This window comes from Hemiscyllium ocellatum, chromosome 12, assembly GCF_020745735.1.
Source record: "Hemiscyllium ocellatum isolate sHemOce1 chromosome 12, sHemOce1.pat.X.cur, whole genome shotgun sequence".
Classification (NCBI taxonomy): domain Eukaryota; kingdom Metazoa; phylum Chordata; class Chondrichthyes; order Orectolobiformes; family Hemiscylliidae; genus Hemiscyllium; species Hemiscyllium ocellatum.
In genome coordinates, this window is record NC_083412.1 from 39,424,411 (window position 1) to 39,444,007 (window position 19,597).

At 37.6% G+C, this 19,597-nt stretch overlaps 1 protein-coding gene across 2 annotated transcripts in view; it reads left to right on the forward strand.

Annotated features, from left to right (window-relative positions):
• tab3 (TGF-beta activated kinase 1 (MAP3K7) binding protein 3) overlaps nucleotides 1–19,597 on the forward strand; it is a 128,890-nt gene that overhangs the window by 85,119 nt on the left and 24,174 nt on the right. For both annotated transcript variants that reach the window (XM_060833520.1, XM_060833521.1), the window contains exons 4-6: nucleotides 2,072–2,232; nucleotides 9,330–9,423; nucleotides 14,382–14,474. In XM_060833520.1, coding sequence (XP_060689503.1) covers nucleotides 2,072–2,232; nucleotides 9,330–9,423; nucleotides 14,382–14,474 — 348 coding nt within the window. The remainder of the gene's footprint in view (nucleotides 1–2,071; nucleotides 2,233–9,329; nucleotides 9,424–14,381; nucleotides 14,475–19,597) is intronic.

Here is a 19,597-nt window from a genome sequence, read left to right on the forward strand (position 1 = left end):
AGTAATTTCTGATTGTAAATTGGGAATAAAAGTCATAAGTCTTTTGGTAGACTGAGTTATTTCACCACATATATTACTTATTAATAACATAGATCAATATGAAGACAAAATGTTAGACTGTTTTGTTTGGTTATCCAGTTGTGCTTAGAAAACAATTTTGATCCATGCACTGCCAAAACAGTTTTTAAGAGCTTACTTCATTTTCTGCTCGAAAATTAAATACAAAATATTAGGAGTTACAGGCTATTTCACCCCCTCATGCAAGTTCCACTGTTGAATCAGGTCATGTTTATCTATATCTTGATTCACTTAGCTACCACTGCTCCATATTCTTTATGGTAACTTAACAACCATCAGGTGTGTTTTTGAAGGGAGAATGCGGAAGATTGCCAGCAATATTCTCAGTCTAAACTTGCATAACTTTATTTGGCTTGACAGTTGGAAGAACATGGGTTGTATGATAATTTTAACACTAGCAAAGCGAGTTTAGCACTCCACCTTCACCTTCTGGAAGTAAATAGGAGTTATTATAGGCCTTCATCAAGGATGTGTATGTTGATTATTTAAAATTAATATAGATAATTGTGAACAATAATTATTTGTCTGTGATTAAAGGAAGGCATAAAATTGGAAGTAATGTGCAATTTGGAAGAATAAGTTGGATTGGCTAGTGTCATTCCCTGTTCCTGTCTTACTATCTATGTTTTGGCTGATCACCACCACCATCCGCTCTCTGGTTTTTGAATTTCACCCTTTTTCTGCTGAAACAGTTGTCAAGCTTGTAGCTTTAATTTCAAAATTTGAGATGCACCTCCCCTCACCTCACCTGAGTTTTTAAAACCTTTCTTGAGGCTTGCTCGCAGGTGACACTTTTTCTTTGTGTGAAAAAAGAGCACAACTCTTTTGAGTCCCAAGGTTGTGAAGTAATTTAGTAAACATGTCAAGTGGATTTTTGTATAGCTTGGTGTACCTACTGCATTGTGCCTGACCTCAGATTACAGACATTAAGGTGGAAATAATCATTCAGTTTTACAACAAAATGTCTCATTTGGCAGTCACACGTCCTATACCTGTTAAGTACCTAGAGGGAAATATTTATTGGACTATGGGGAAAAGAGCAGGGACTAATAGAAAAACTTGTTATTAAATAGTTGACACAGGCATGATGAGCTTAAGGGACTCTTTCTACATCTTTATTTGTCATTGTTAAATTAGACTAAGTTATCATGCATCAAATTTTGTGTTTTATTTTTGTATCATGGCACTAATTTCCTGATTATCTCTCAGCTGTTACTCTACAGTAATTCTGAGGTATGTTTTTGGTGCTTGGTATTTTTGTAATGGAAAATTTGCTTTTCATAGGTAATTTGGGCCAGAATGAATAGTAAAATATAGGATCAGAAGTTCAGATACAAAATTAATCATTACAGTATTAAAACTAAACTTTCACATTCAAGTTTGTCACTTAAGTGAGTAAATCACATTGTATAGGTGTCAAATCTGGTCATGTTATAAAGTTAATTGGCATGAACAATCATAAGAATTGTTTATGTGAATATTATTGTGAAGAATTTTCAAGCTGCAGTGCTTCAGAGATTGTAGAGTTAAACTGTTATTCATTTAAATATGCAATAGTTTATAGTGTATTCCTGCGGGAATGGTTGAGTCTTAATCATTTTATCAACCTACTGTAGTCGACATTGGCAAGAATTGCTGACTTAGCTGTGCTGTCAGTTAAGAGGGTTATAAATAATCTGCTGAAAGTAAATACGTTCCTCGATGCAAAGTGAGTCTTTGAATTTTATTTTTATAATGACTTTGAATGTACAAAGAAAATTCTCAAGTTGATGTACTTGTTATTCTGCATGCTTGAGTCACTGACAACAGGCAATTAGTTTTTTTTACATTTTCTTGTCAGTGAAAAGAAATACTTAGAGAATAGTTTATTGAACTTTGTCAACCTTGGTTTAACCAGGGTCATTTCTCTACTTAGTGCTAATTATTATGCTTGTCTGACTAAGCTAGATGTCACGTTGTTTGCTCTTAACTGATTTTTACGATGTGTATTCAGCACTATTGCTTCATCAGAGAGCTCGAATGGAGCGATTACTAAAAGAACTAAATCTGGAAAAGCAAAAGCTGGAGAAGCTGAAGGCTGAGGTCAATGAAATGGAATATGATTTAATGCAACGACGGCTGAGGAGAGTGAACTCCAACACGTCAATACCTACAGTAAGGCCACTGCTCTAAATGATATCTATTTAGGAAGTGAATAATTTGGATATTTCAATAGAATAGACATTAACTGTGTGGTTCTTTATCTTAAGTTCATCTATTTATATTGACATGTCTTGTATCATACCCTTTGGAGGCCATCAGCTCCTGTTTGTGAAGGCATTCTATTAAAACTGTACGTTAGTTTCACAATGGTAATGGAAAGGCATCCTACCTGACCCGCCCATCTGCTTCATTCAAAGCTAAGCTGCTATTGAACTCACAAATTGATTTAGTACCATTGAACAACCATCTTTCTTGGTTCAATTAGAACACCCTCATGATAGGTTGCATGAATGCTTGTATTGTACTTTTCAAACTCTTCAACATGTATATTAAATATTTATTCCCGTTTCTGTGTACACCCATGCAATCCATACTTTTCAGTGAGCAAAGGAGTGAAAGCCCTCAGCAATTTAGACATGGATTATGGATTTGGCATGAGTAACATCCTACTTTTGTGTAATACAGCTTTGAGATTTTGGAAGTCAAAAACTAATCAAGTAATCGGACTCTAAATTATTTATTTTTTGTGAAGTAATTTGAGTGTTTGCAAATATTAAATTAATACAGTTTTTTCAGTGATAGACTATTATCAAATTGAACCATATTTTCTGACTGCCTAGTAAAAATGTATTGGATAGTATTCTGGTTGAAATAGAAATTCATTAGCTCTCTTGTACATATGCAAAAGATAAACTACTTATTGAGAGAACAATCAATAGTAATAGGTTAATTTGCAGCTCAGTCAATGCATTTTATCTCCTGAAAAACAGTTCAATATTGTACCTACATTAGTTTTATTTACAGCACAGTACGGCCTTGGTACATTGTAACTTTATCAAATTGGTTTCAAATGAGAGGAAAAGCGTAGCAGATGCATGGCAATGTCATCAGTTCCAAGGTTTTCTTCTTTTCAGCTTGGACATGTGTCATGTTTCCAGTGTCATCAATGAGTTAAATTCTGGAAAATTCCACCTTACAGAATCCTGGACCATTTAAACATTGGTTCCAGAAGTCTCAAGCTTCCCCTGGGCAAATTAGACATGGACAATAAACATTTTGCTAGCAACTCCCTTTTGCTGTTCTCAGTACAATATACCAGGACCCATTTACCTTGTTTTTTCAAGTTGTATATGTTTTAGGATTAAAATGTCATAATTATTGTCACTTCATAGGGGACATCAAAATCCAGTAGTGATATCCATGAAACAGACTTCTAATTTGTATGCTTGAATCAACATTGAACAAGTCCATGAATTAGATTAGATTAGATTAGATTAGATTACTTACAGTGTGGAAACAGGCCCTTCGGCCCAACAAGCCCACACCGACCCGCCGAAACCCACTCATACCCCTACATTTACCCCTTACCTAACACTACGGGCAATTTAGCTCAAGTCTTTACTGATGTCGGAAAGTGCTACTGACTCATTATAGTTTTCGCTTAAGATTTAATGTTTCTTATTGAAATCTTAACATTTAAAAGTTTTCCAGCTGATTTAAGATGATGTAGCATCTTTCAGTTTCTTCAACACTGGCTGCTTGTTATGCTGCTTGCACTGTCTAACTGGCTGACACAAATGGGGGCATGTGTGAGGTTAATCAGTTACACAAAAGGGGTGGAAAATAAAGGTCCACTTGCAGGTTCAAATTTACTAATTGTGTTTGTTTAAACTATTTTAAGGCCAAAATAACTTTTCTAAACTGTACATTTGTTTGCAAGTATCTGTGTATGAAATCAGTAAATTTTGGATGGGTGTAGAAATGGTTATAATGCTTCCTGTTAGGTGGCAGAGTTTAAATTGAATCCATTAAAGTAAGATAGTTACCAAGAAATCCGATAGTGAATTCAGAACAAACTTGTTTACATACAGTGTGGTGACAGTGTGGATTTTGCCTCCATGCAGAGAGTTTGAAACAAATTGATGAGCATTGAGGTAGAAGAGAGAACAGGTGGATATGATAGATTTAGATGAGAAAAGCCGGGAGGAAGCTTGAGTAGAATGTAAATGCTGACATAGATTACTTAGGCTGAATGGCTTTTTTTCTTTTTTTTAATTCATTCATTCACAGGATATGGGCCTCGCTGGCTAGGCCAGCATTTATTGCCCATCCCTAATTGTCATAGTTAAGTGTCAACTGTATTCCTGTGGGTCTGGAGTCACATATAGGCCAGACCAGGTAAGGATGGCAAGTTTCATTCCCTAAAGGACATCGGTGAACCAGAAGGTTCTTACCAACAATTGACAGTGGTTTCATGGTCATCATTAGACTGACTCCAGATTTTTATCGAATTCAAATTCTATCATCTGCCAGGGCAGGATTTGAATCCAGGACCCCAGAACATTACCTGAGTCCTTGGATTAAAAGTCCAGTGATACTGCCACTTGCTGTCACCTCTCTTGATTTGAACAGACTGTGTATACTAGTGTAAAAGTCACATTTTTTTGGACTATTTTTAAAGGTTCAATTTCTGGGGGCGACTGTTACATGGACATTAGTTTTGAGGGGCAGAAACTCATGCTGTAGTTCAAAATACCGTATTATTAGAGAAGTCGATTTGATCGCCCAACTAATCCGGGGTAAAGAAGAACAGTACAATTTATTACAGTAAAGGTAATTACTGGATAAGAGCAAGAAAAACAAGAATAAATTCTGGTAGTAAATTTTATTTATGCATACCGGTATGAAAATTTAACATGTCAAAAATTCATTGAAATCCTACAAAATCACACTGTTCGACATCGTCATGGCCTGGTATAATGGAACACTTAAAATGAAACATGTATTAAATTCTGAATGTGTAAACATCTTGAACTTTCCCACAAATTCTTCCATTTACCTCCCATTAACTCTTAGAGAACAGAGAACTGTACAGGCTCTTCACCTCTCGAGGTTATGCCAACCCGTGGAACCAATCTGAAGCCCATTTAACCTCCACTATTCAATTTTCATCCATATGTTTATCCAATGACTATTTAAATGCCTTTAACGTTGATGAGTCTGCTACTGTTATAGGCAGGGCGTTCCACATTCCTATTAAAGAAACTACTTCTGACATCTGACCTATATCTATCACCCCTCAATTTAAAGCTATGACCCCTCATGCTAGCCATCACCATTTGAGGAAACAGGCTCTCACTCTCCACCAAATTGAACCCTCTGATTATCTTCTATGCCTGTATTAAGTCACCTGTCAACCTTCTTCTCTCTAACAAAAACAGCCTCAAGTCCCTTAGCCTTTCGTCATATGACCTTCCCTCCAAACCAGGCAACATCCTAGTAAATCTCCTCTAAACCCTTTCCACAGCTTTCCACATCCTTCCTGTAATGTGGTGATCAGAACTGTATGAAAGTCTCAAAGTGTGGCCGCACCAGATTTTTATGCACCTGCAACATGACCTCTGAAACTCAATCTCTCTGTCAATAAACGCTAACACATCATGTGCCTTCTAAACAACCCTATTAACCTGGGGGCAACTTTCAGGGATCTATGTGTATAGAGGTCTCTCTGCTCATCTACACTACCAAGAATTTTACCATTAGCCCAGTACTCTTTATTCCTGTTGCTCCTTCCGAAGTTAATCACCTCACACTTTTCCGCATTAAACTCCATTTGCCACCACTTAGCCGAACTCCTTCAGGTTATCTATGTTCTCCTTTGTCATTATCCACAACCCTATCGATCTTAGTGTCATCCGCAGATGTACTAACCCTGCCCTCATCCAGGTCATTTACAAAAATGACAAATAGCAGTGGCCCCAAAACAGATCCTTGTGGTATACCACTCGGAACTGAACTTGAGGACGAACATTTCCCATCAGCCAGCACCCTCTGTCTTCTTTCAGCTAACCAATTTCTGATCCAAGCAGCTAAATCATTCTCAATCCCATGCCTCTGTACTATGTGCAATAGCCTACCATGGGGAACCTTATCAAACGCCTTACTGAAATCCATTTCCACTACGTCAACTGCTTTACCCTCATCAACTTGTTTGGTCACCAACTCAATAACATTTGTGAGACATGACCTACCCTTCACAAAACCGTGTTGACTATCCCTAATCGACTTCTGGATGATTATAAATCTACCTCTTATAACCTTTTCCAACACTTCACCCACAGCCGAAGTAGGGCTCACTGGTCTATAGTTACCAGGTTGTCTCAACTCCCCTTCTTGAACAAGGGAACAGCATTTGCTATCCTCCAGTCTTCTGGTACTATTCCTGTAGATAACTTAAAGATCAAAGCCAAAGACACTGCAATCTCCTCCCTGGCTTTCCAGAGAATCCGAGGATAAATCCCATTCAGCCCAGGGGACGTATCTATTTTCACACTCAATAGAATTGCTAACACCTCCTTCTTGTGAACCTCAATCCCGTCTAGTATAGTAGCCTGTAACTCAGTATTCTCCGGGACAACATTGTCTTTTTCTGGTGTGGATATTGACGAAAAATGTTCATTCAACGCTTCTGCTATCTCCTCAGACTCCATACAATACTTCCCACTTTTGTCCTTGATTGGCCCTAATCTTACTCTAGCCATGATTTTATGTCTGATATACCTGTAGAATGCTTTAGGGGTTTCCTTTATCCTATCTGCCAACGACTTCTCATGACACCTCCCCCCCCACCCCCCCAGCTCCTCTTAACTCTCTCTTTAGGTCCTTCCTGTCTAACTTGTAATTCTCAAGCACTCTATCTGAGCCTTCACATCTCTTGAGCTATTGCTATTGCTACCATTTAACAATTTTTTAAAGAGATTCAACTTTTTTACTAAACCACAGCTTCCTCACTCAACCACTTCCTCCCTGCCTGATAGGTACACACTTATCAAGGGCACACAGTAGCTGTTCCTTGAATAAGCTCCAAATTTCAGTTGTGTCCATCCCCTACAATTTCCTTCCCCATCCTGTGCATCCTAAATCTTGCCTAATTGCATCATCTCATATGTAATGAACCTCAACAACATTAACAAATTTGTCAAAGAATTAAAGGTAAATGTAACTAATATATCACACTTTTGTTCAGATATAATTGCACAATTAAAATGATTAACCTTTTAATGATATTAACTTCTGGATGTATGGTGAACCAAGAGCGATAAGTACAGATAGACTTAGTACCCGTCTGAATGAATGAATGAATCAAAACGTGCTGTAGTAAACCAAGCGGGCTAAGTAGATGAATGAATGTAGTAAACAAAGCGATGAGTAGGGTTCCCAGTATGAATGAATGAATGAGATTTCATTTAAGTGGGTTAATGGGAATGTGCAGTTTTCTTTGTGAGAAGTTTATAATGTAATATAGTAAGGTTAACTTTTTCATGAGATCTATGAAAAATATAAGATTTCTTGGCCAAAAAAATGGGGTTACTTTTACATGAGATCAACTTTTACACGAGTGTATACAGTATTATGCAAATTGGTATCAATTCTTATCCAGCTATTTAAATTTTGGGTTCCATAATGTTGCTAGTATTTTGAACAATTCCACCATAATTTTGCAGAGAAAATTATATTATCCTAAATGCTAACCATTTAGTTTAAGCCTCCACACATTGCAGATTCCTGCAAATCTACCACATTTGTGTTTATATCTGAGACACACCTGGCTGTTCAAGCATTGTTCCCTCAATGTTTCCTTTATCAAAAAATTGTTAAATGGTAGCAACAGCTTTTTGTCTATTCAGCAAACTGATGGAACATGTCCACATCTTAAAGTACAGCAGGCAGACAACAAAGTTAGCAAGTGAATTGTAAGAACAAAATTGATTTCATGTAGTTCCATCCAAATTAATTTAAACACTTTCACTTAATCTTTTGAACTGAAGTTGATAGAGTACTGACATGAGAGAACAGGCCACCCAGACCTCTGAGACATGGTTAGGTCATGTCTTGGTTCTGTAACAGATTATTTCTGACAAACGAACTCAAAGCTGTGGTGGAGTTATTTTCTGATTTTCTTGTACTTCAGCCGTAGGTTGCAGAGAGTAGTTTTTACTTTTCAAAGATGTCCTATAGCATGAAAGTCTAGGAACTCGTGATGAGATAAATGCCTTATCTCATGCTTTTTGATTGGCTATTGAATGGGACTAATAATTATGGGTTCACTCAGTCTTCATAATCTAAGCTGGTTTTCTGCTTTACCAAGCTAAGAAGTACTATGATAAATTGACTGTTGGTAGTCAAGTTGACTTATAATTCACATGGAACTTTTCCCTCTCACCTATGACCATTTTGGTTCATTTGTTATTTTCCTGATCCTTTTAAAATGCTTCATTTGTTCTTCTCTCACATTGTGGTTTGGAGAGATAATGTAGCTCTGAATTCCTTACATGATTTATTGGGGAAAGGATTCTTTTCAATTCCTCGCATTGAATCTTATGTTAGAATTTTCCACATTGAAAACAAGATTTCCTTTTGGTTTATTTAATGATCTAATAAAGTTAGATTACAGTAAATAGATGAGCATGAAGGATTTTTGTTTTTGCTGAATTGGTTACCTCATCCGTGCTACCCGATTACCTGACTGCTACACTTCAAATGCATTTGCATTTACAGAATTTACAGAAGCTAGTGATTCAAATTGAGTACTGATAATTTGAAGCTAACGATTCTACAAGACCAATTGGTTATTATCAATTTGGTTTGGTTTTGTAAATCCATGTTTAGAAGTGATTTTTAAAATTTGAACAGTAGGATATCAGTATTACTTTGTCACTCAAATTGTAGAATTGTTACACAAAGGTCCTGCGATGATGACATAGTATAGCTGTCACAATATGGAAACCAAACGTGTGTCTGATTTCTGAAAAGTCATTATTATTGTGGTATTGCCCTCTTTCAGACACCACCTCTGAAAAGAAGTTGTGTCAAAACAGAAATATCAAATTCTCCTTATAGATTTGGTGCTTGTAATATCAACTACTATTATCCAAGGCAGCATCTTAGTCATATCTTGTGGACCATCAATCTGAGTACAGTAGTGTATTGAATTGTTTAAAATTTTTAATATTTTAGGGAATCTGTATTTTCCTATTTTGTCTTCACAGCCAGAGGAGATGACTAGATTGCGAAGCCTAAACAGACAACTTCAAATAGACATTGACTGTACTTTGAAAGAAATTGACCTTTTACAGTCCAGAGGTTTGTGGTCTTTACTACATTTCATGAGGGTAAGGGATGTGTTAACTTGGGTTTTCATTCCTACTCTTTATTGCGAATAACAGTTGATGCTTGGCTCGATAAGCAGGTTTAACAAAACCATTCTTGCTCATTACCTTGTGTAGTTGTGTTGATATTTTCTCTTCAACCTGTTCAGAGTTGTTATTACGCAGCTCTGGAGCAGATGAATCTTGAACTGGGGTGAGGACACCACTACTGCGCCACAAGAGTTAATACAAAAGGATCAGAATTTCCCAAGCTTTAGCAAGGCAAAGAATGACATGCCTTGAGTCTGGAGCCTTGGACCACTCAGCTGTCTCTCTGTAACACCTGTTACTTAGACAAAAGCATTGTTTTAAAAACTGAAATTCAGTCGGCATTTGTAAAGCAAACACAACATTTCAGGTGTATAGTGGACTTTTTTCTCATAAAATTTGCACAAAATGTAAATGTTGTTCTTTCAGCAATGACTAACCAGTACACTTTCAGTATCATCTGCTACTGTGATAAATTTACAGTTTGTTTATGAATGTTTGCATTTATACAGTAATTTTTAATGTGGTAAAATCTTCTGTATGTACTTCACTGGAGTTCATGTCAAATACAATTTGAGCATGAGCCCCTTTAGGGCCTGTTTTATTCTACCATTATGGAAAAGCTTAGCAGAAGAATTAGGTTTTCAGGAATGATTTAAAGGAAGAAAACAAAGTAGTGAGAGTTAGGTGGAAATTTCAGCCTCTGGGCTTGTGGTAACATGAGGCACAATCACAGTTAGTGGAGCAATTAAAACCAGAAATGTATATGGGTATAGAATTAGAGAAATGTAAGAATCTTATAAGAGCTGTCAGGCTGAAGGTGATCACAGAAATGGGGAGTGGTAAGGCCTTGGAACAATCTGAAAACAAGGATAGGAACTTTGAAATTAAGGCATTTCTTAACTGGAAACTAATGTAAGTCAATGAGGACAGGGTTGAGGGCTGAGCAGAGTTTGGACTGGGTGCTAGTTATTCTAGCTAGCATGTAGTTTTGAATAGGATAAAGTTTAAGAAGAGCGGAAGATGTGATGCCAACCAGGAGTGCATTGGAATTTGAAAACTAAAGTTAGCAGAATCATGGATGAATGTTTCATTAACACATCAGCTAAGAGGTGAAAATCCAATGTCTTGGTGATTATTTAGAGTTTGTCTGTGAAATTGAATGTGATCCAAACTGAAGGTTTAAACCATGAACCAGAGGACACTCAAAAAATGTAACTACCTGAGCACAGAACACTCGTTATCTCAACTCATATCTGACTTGTGAAACTTTGTTGTTGTTTTACTTTTTTTTCAGTACTCGACTTGAACATTCCCCTGTTTCATTTGTTTGCATTTACAACACACACAAGTGTTTGCAACAATGTAGCAACAGAACATTTGGCCTGTTGAGCCTGTTCTGTCTTATAGTAGTTGTGCAACTTATTCTTTATTTTTTTCATGGGATATGCCTGTCCTGAATTCCTCTTGATCTGAAAATGTCAGAGGGCACTTACTGCCTTACTGTGGGTCTGCAATAACATAACAGACAGACGAGGTCAGGATAACAAATTTCCATTCTGAAAGAACTTTAGTAAACTAGATGGATTTTTAGAAATATCACTAATCATTTGTATGATCCTTGGGCCAATTTTTAAATTCTGTATTTATTTATTAATTGAAATCATCTTTCACCCATGCTGTGGCAGAGTCAAAGGTATCTTAGATTAGATTACTTACAATGTGGAAACAGATTCTTCGGGGCAACAAGTCCACACCGACCCGCCAAAGCACAACCCACCCATACCCCTAAATTTACCCCTTATCTAACACTACGGGCAATTTAGCATGGCCAATTCACCTGACCCGCACATCTTTGTGACTGTGGGAGGAAACCGGAGCACCCGGAGGAAACCCACGTGCAAACTCCACAGTCAGTCGCCTGAGGCGGGAATTGAACCCTGGTCTCTGACGCTGTGAGGCAGCAATGCTAATCACTGTGCCACCGTGCCGCCCACTCACCGTATCTCTACAGTGTTAGTTTGGGTCAAAGGTATGTCTCCAGAGTGTGTGTGTGGATCAAAGGTGTGTCTGCAGAGAGTTAGTTTGGATCAAAGGTGTATCTCCATAATGATAGTTTGGTTCAAAGGTGTACCTCCATAATGTTAGTTTGGATCAAAGGTGTGTCTCCAGAGTGTGAGTGTGGATCATAGGTGTGTCTCCATAATGTTAGTTTGGATCAAAGGTGTATCTCCATAGTGTTAGTGTGGACCAAAGGTGTTTCTTCATAGTCTTAGTTTGGATCAAAGGTGTATCTCCATGATGTTAGTTTGGATCAAAGGTGTGTCTCCATAGTTAGTGTTGTAATCCACTTAATTTGACCTTCTTCATCTCGAAATAGTCTGAGTAAATCTTTCCTGGACTCATTGCATTCCTGATGAAGGGCTTATGCCCCCGAAAGATCGATTTTCCTGCTTCTCAGATGCTGCCTGACCTGCTGTGCTTTTCCAGCACTACATTCTCATCCTTGCTAGATCAGCATCCTTGCTAGATATCTTTGCTGAGATATGGTGCCCAAAACTGTGTTCAGTACTGCAGATGTAGTCTAACAAGGTCTTCATATATTTGAAGTAGGACTTCTCCCCATCTTGTACTCCAGTCTTCTATAAACGAAGGCCAGCCATCTGTTAACCATCTTGATTTTTTTTTGTTTTCTATGATCTATGTATTATGTGCCCCCACTGCATAAATTTATATCATTTCAAAAAGTACCCTGTTATGTTCTTTTTAGCCCCACAGTGAAAGACTTAATAGTTGCCTATTCAGACATCTAATTGTAATCGCTGAACCAAGTTTATTTGCATCTGTTGCAGTTATTGTCTTCATTTGAATATGGCTTTATTTTTATTCCTTTACTGGGGCATCTGTTGCAGTCTCATTTCTATTGTTTAATGACAGTGCTTGAAACATTCTTGAGAAGGGATTGATGAGAAGAAAGTGAATTGTGATACACAAATGAACCATGTAGATAAATGGTTTCTGTGGAATTCCTAAGTCTGGAAGTGTAGCATCTTGGTTTTTAGCTTTCATGTTAACTTTTATATCTGAGAACACCAAAGTTGGTTCAACTTTGCTATAGATGTTTTTTTTTTGTGTTAAATTTGACACTGATTGTTCTGTGGAAGCCCTGAGATGCTGTGCAGATTTTGGCCATTTTTTGCAGGATGATTAAAATGTTGACACCATCTCCTGTGGAGCATGGCTTTTTTCCAGCATTAAGATACCCTCATGATACTTGGATTTTATCATCCAGGTGAAATGCTTTGATACAAGAGAATGGAATAGATTTTTAATTTGTTGCACAAATACTATTGACAGAGTAATCCTAGATCAGGTAAAGTCCAATTCTGTTTTGTCCAATTTTATTTCTATTTGTAATAATTTTATAATTTTTGCACACTATGTTGTAAATTTTGTCATTATTGCAAGTGTTAATTGGATAGTTCTGGTCTATGAATCTGTGTTTATTGAAGTTCATTGTAGTTCTTAAAACTAGTTCATAATTGAGGAGATGCTAGTGTTTAAAAGCCTTAATTCCATCTTCAAAACTGACTCATTGGCATTCACAAGAGAAATATGAAAATATTTGAATGCAGTCCATTTTAGAATAGTAAAGGTTTAGCATGATGCAATTAGTTAGAATAGGTAGGGAAAAACAAGTGAAAAAGCATTGGATGGAAATTACACCCAAAGAAGCAAAGCTTTACCTAATGATTTATTTTTTGGAACTATTGGTGTTATCATGTCATGTTGTAATACATCTGCTTCTCGACTAGTTTAATGTTTTTATTTTATGGTCACATTCTATGGGTAGATAAAGACAAAGTGAATGAACTTAAAAAGACAGGAATTGCCTGAAATAAAAACAGGAGTTGCTGAGAAACTCATTTGAGAAACAGAGTTAAGGTCTTCAGTCCCATATAACTCTTCAGATTTCTTGAAGTCACTGTAATTGCCAAGTAGTTTGACAGATTCATTTATATAAAATAAAGCACAATAATGTATACTTCGAGTGAGCCTCAGCTTGGAAAGAAATCAGCTCCATTGTTTTGGCACACTTCTGTTTCAGCGTAATAATATTCTGCTCGAGGTACTGCCTTAACTATTGTATTAACAACAATACTGTACGGAAATTACTTTATTCCCTGATGCGTTCAGTTTGAAATAATGGTGAATAATGTTTATATGACATGATGGAACGTTTGCTGTGTGCATTTGTACTTTGTTTCAGCTGTCTTTTATTGCAGAAGTGAAATAAACTGGTTATCATTGCTCCAAACATCTCCTCATCCTCCTCCCTCCCCCCCCCCAAACGATCCTCCAAGTCATCAATGCCAGTTATCTACTTGCCTTTGAGTGAAGGTTTCATATTTTCAATATGAAATGTTTCACAACGGGAATAGCTGGATTGAAGAAGTATTTTCTTTCCATATTGTTTTACCCTTGCTTTGTTCCCAGGAGTTTGGAAAACTGCTGTTGAGCCTCGTAAGCCTTGCTTAACTATCCATTAAGAACTCATGAATCTTGATAAATGAGTTAAGTACAGAAGAATCAAAACTGAACTGATTTTGTTGTCAATGAAGATTGAAAAGTACAGTTCTTGCGTGAGTTGCTGAAATAATTGTGAGAATACAAGTGCGTTGAATCACCTCTCTGAGAATATTAGTGTTCCACTGAGGCCCTGGCTGATAACAGCTGTTTTTACGCAGGTTGTGCTCAGGTCTCCCCCTTGCTCTGCACACCCGCTAACTGGAATTGTATAATTGTTAATTGCTGAGTTTATTTATTTGTGCTTGCTTGAAAGCTATTTTTGTAATTCAGTTTGAAATATTGTTCCTTAATTCTTTCCATTTGTGCTCATTGCAGGGAATTTTGACCCAAAGGCCATTAATAATTTTTATGACAACATTGGACTAACTGGTCCTGTAGGGGCAGTCCCCCCAAAGCATAGCAAAAAAGGTAAGTTATTAACTGAAATTCAGTGCTGTCTTTTTTTTCCACTTTTTTTCTTTATAAATGTAACTGTTCTAACTTTTAATCTGTACCAGGGATAGCACTATGGATTAGAAAATGCTTATTCTAATTATTCACACCCTTGTCATTTTCATGAAGAAATGGGACATACCCCTGTTTGTTCATCTGTTTGATTGTCCATGTAGACACAAAAAAGGTAGGGAAGTAGCTCTAGAACATCATGACAATGAAGGTAGTCTCCTTGAATGGAACTTTCAGTAGAATTGCTAGGATAGAATTCAGTCTGCTTATGCAAATAGAGTGCATGAAATCGTAGGCTGTTTCATTGTACCTTGAATTTACGAGATGTTACAGAGAAGGTAGGGATTCTTACAGTAAGGTATAAAATACAGCCAGAAATTATGAATCATGCTTTATCTAGTGTGCAAGTATCCTAAAACTTTTCATTAATGCAGTTAGAAATTTGATTATATATGTATATTCTTGAATGTAAAACATAAATGTAAGTGGAAATTGTGAATTGTGTATGTTTTACAGCATTTTAAGTCAATGATTTGGCCACTTAATCCTTTTCATGATATGAATACATGAAAGAACTATCAATTTTGCCTCATCATAATCTTTTTTAAAATAACGTTTGTGCTTTTTGAAAGCTCTAATAGATTTTGTTTTGCTTTTTAAGTTCTTTTCATGTTTTAGTGGTGAACTTCCCTTCATGTTGATCCATTGGGTGGTTTTTCTCAGGGTTGCTTCAGCAAAAAAAACTTTGCTTTTGAATTTCTCTTCCTATTGTTTTGTCAGTTTTTATTATGATCTAAACATCCAAACTTCTGTAGCCTCTCCCTCCTAATTTAGCTGCTTGTTTCATGTGTCAGCCACACCCCCTCAATTACATCTTCCCCAAAGTTAAATCCTAAAAACAGATCCATATCTTACTTTATACCACTGAATGATTTCTGTTGGTTCCCTTTAACAATTCTCAGCGCCTCTGTTCAGAAAATTTTTGTTTTCTAACTTAGCCTCTCAATTTTCAAGATTTATGACTTTGAATCCCACATGGATCCTTTGATCAACTCCTTTATTGAAGTTGTACAATTTATCATATTGTATTATTCCCAAAATGAAACCCCTTACATTTATTCTCATTATGTTTCATCTGATGGTTGTCTGTCTGCTTGCCCGAAGGTGGTTTTGTCCTTTAGATAAATAACCTTCTTTTTGGATCATCTCAAAAAATGCTGGCATTGTACTTTGCTAGTTCAGATCAGTTAGAGAAAAGCAATGATCTTAAATGGCTATATTCAACTCTGTTGCCAATAATTTGTGTATTGATAAACGTTCTTGTCGCAAGAATTTGTTCCCTTCTTTGACTAAAATAATGTACCATTACTCCATTTCAATTCTTTGAAATTGTGTAAAGCTTGCCTTGTTCAGAAGTCAACTCAGACTGAGAGTTCTGTGTGGAGTAACATGTTCCTTGCCTTCTTGAAGCTTTTCCCACCGTCTATGCACAAAGCACAATTCTGGAGTTTAATGGAATACTCTCCACTTGACTGGATGATTGTAGCTCTAACAGCATCCAAGAAGCTTGACAGCATTTGATTGTGACCTCATCCATCACCTTTTACAATCGCCCTAACCACCAATGTGCAGTGACAGCCCTGAGAAGCACGTACAAGAGGCCCTAGAATAATTCATCCAACCCCTTTTGACAGCGCCTTCCAAACCCATGACACCAACCACCTAAATTTGGAGCATTAGGACCATAGTTAATAATATAGAGGGTCAGATGTTCCTAAAGAATATCAGATAGTTTGTCATGCTTTTGGTTAAGCAGCAGTTTAGATATTATACAATAATTGTTCAAACAAAAAAGTGTAGAAAGCATTATGGATTGAAGTGATGGAGGCATCATCCTTGCCTTCAACTGCTGGGTTCCTTGGGTCATCTTCCTCCTCTCCTAGCCCAACTTCCATCTAAAAGAGACAGCTGTTTGGCGAGCAGTGCCACTTGACAAGGACTGCCCCTGACATTGCCCACTTGTTGATATTTATAGGGCTGGCAATTGACCCTATGACAATCAACCTTTGAATCTTTCTAACCAATAGACATTGGACAACTTCTCTCAAGGTCAGCGTAAGCATTGCATATTTTCTAACTTTTACTTGGAGGTCAGTTTTTGTCTTTTCTTGGAATAAACCTTTATTTTCCTAAATACTATTGCTACTAGGATATGTCTGGCATTAGATAGCTCCTTGATTTAGCTGAAGGAAAAGATATTGCTAATGTTTGGCAACAGAAAATTGTGCTGTACCAGCAATTATTTGAGGACTCATGCTACACAGGAAGTAATAGAAAAGTTCAATTTTAAAGAGACCCCAATTTCCAAAATCTCAGAATTGAGCATGACTTACTTCCACTCTCCTTGAGTGAGCATGATCTATTAAACCACATGCAAGACAGATGGTGCTTGAAGGGTTTGTAGGTAGGTTGTTTGGAGGTTTGTGCACTCTTCAAATGTCTTGATCTCATTTCAGAATGTTTCCATTGAATTCTCTGTTCAGTGCCTTATTACCCTTGTGGCTCTGACCAAGCAAATTAGACCAGGCTCTCGGGAGGTTTCACCTCTTCAGGAGTGTTTTGACAACACCCTGAAACCAAGCTGCCCACTAAAGACAGAACTTGATTTACAGTTTGCAGGTGGTTGCAGTCCTCTTGCCCGTTCAGCAGCAGATTTCTAAGGCACTGTCACTCTTACCATTTCTGCATACATTGTCATCACTTAAAGTTGTGATAATGTTCTTGAAAATTGCTTTTTAAATGAAGTAACTTTGACAGAATCATCTTTTCCCTTTAAAATGAATGTGAAAGTTGTAGTTGGGTTTTGATAGCTATTAGTTAGAAAGAAAAATAACTCGTGTAAGTTGAAATACTTTACAAGACTAATTTCTTACATTTGTAGATTAAGTAACTCTTGTGGTGCTATATTTCCCATTATTTAATTTTACATCTGTAAATTTGTAGTTTACCTCCTGCTTGCCGCTGATCATGCTGTCTAGACTTCCTGCTCTCTGGTCCTCCTGGTCCTCCCTGCTTCTGACCCTCCAAAGTAAATCCACCTCCTCTCTGGATGAGTTTGCTCGCTGAGCTGGAAGGTTTGATTTCAGACGTTTTGTCATCTTACTAGGTAATGTCATCAGTAAGTCTCCGGTGAAACGCTGGTACCATGTCCCGCTTTCTATTTATGTGTTTAGGGCGGCATGGTGGCACAGTGGTTAGCACTGCTGCCTCACAGTGCTAGAGACCCGGGTTCAATTCCCACCTCAGGCAACTGTCTGTGTAGAGTTTGCACCTTCTCCCCGTGTCTGTGTGGGTTTACTCCCACAATCCAAAAATGTGCAGGTTAGGTGAATTGGCCATGCCAAATTGCCTGTAGTGTTAGGTGAAGGGGTAAATGTAGGGGAATGGGTCTGGGGGGTTTCTCTTCGGAGGGTCGGTGTGGACTTGTTGGGCCGAAGGACCTGTTTCCACACTAAGTAATCTAATCTAATCTAGGTTTCTCTGGGTTGGTGATGTCATTTCTGGTTCTTTTTCTCAGAGGATGGTCATTGGGCTCCAAATTGATGTGTTTTGGGTCCAAACAAACCTAAACACTTAACTAGAAAGTGGGAAAAAAACATCAGTGCTCACCAGAGGCTCACTGGTGATAATACCCAGGATGGTGACAAAATATCTGAAACTTCCGGCTCAGCAAGCAAATTCACATCCAGAAACTCAATCTGAGCTACAAATCTTTTCAAATCTTGCTACCACCTCCTCTCTCCTTGACTCTCAGAATAGCAGCCTCCTCCTGTGCCCCTGACTCTCTGTCTTGTAGTCTTCTTCTTTGTCCTTGACCTTCCAACTTGTGATTTCTTTCTCCATCCGTGATCCTCTGACTTGTGGCCTCCTTTCCTGTTCTTGATCCATCTTCTTGCTGGACTTCTCACTCCCTATTTTTCTTAAACTCGCACTTGTGTTCAAGATTTAAAGCCCATGTATGTCTTAATGCTACAGAAGTGCTCAGCTTGCGCTGTCATATTCCATGGCTTTTCAACATGCTCCCATGTGTTGCTTCCTTCTCCAGAATCCTCACCTTGGTTAAGATAGCACCAGCATGGTATTTCTGCACCACGGTAACTTGCACTCTTGTCAACCAGGAATTGAATGGGAGCACACATTCAGAAAGGGGAAGTGGTGAGAGGGTGTGTCAGAGAGTGGTAAGTTTGGATGAGCATCTGGCATGGTGAGATGCCACTAATCAGATAGTTAGGCATGGCGACAAAAGGATGCTGTGAGGAATGATATTAAAGTGCATCTTGCAACACCGAACAATATTAAAGGCCCCATTAACTTAGCCACTGTTAAAGCGAAACAGTGTTAAATAGGCAATATACAAGAAACTTGAATTTGAATGTTGCCAAAAATCCAGTTGATCCATATTTGACTAGCCAGTATTTGATTTCCCCTGTATGTTGAAGGAAGGATATTATTAACCTGGAAAGGGTTCAGAAGAGACTTGCCAAGATGGTGTCGAGTATGAAAGATTTGAGTTATAAAGAAAGGCTGAATAGGCTGGGAGTTCTTTCACTGCACATAGGAAATTGAGAGGCGACCTGATGGAAATTTATAAAATAATGAAGGGTATTGCTAGAGTTAATCGTAGTTGTCTTTTCCTTAGGAGGGAGGGATTTCAAAACCAGGGACCACATTTCTAAACTGAGAGAAGAGGAATTTTAAAAAGATAAAAACAGGATGATCACCTTATTGGGATTGTATTATAGACCCTCTAATCATCATAGGGAAATTGAGAAACAAATTTTTAATAAGATCTCAGTTTTATGTAAGAATAATAGGATGGTTATGGTAGAGGATTTTAATTTTCCAAACATAGACTGGGTCTGCCGTAGTGTTAAAGGTTTAGTTGGAGAGGAGTTTGTTAAGTGTGTACAAGAAAATTTTCTGATTCAGTATATGGGTGGACCTAGCAGAGAAGGTGCAAAACCTGACCTACTCTTGGGAAATAAGGCAGGGCAGATGACTGAGGTGTCAGTGGGAGAGCACTTTGG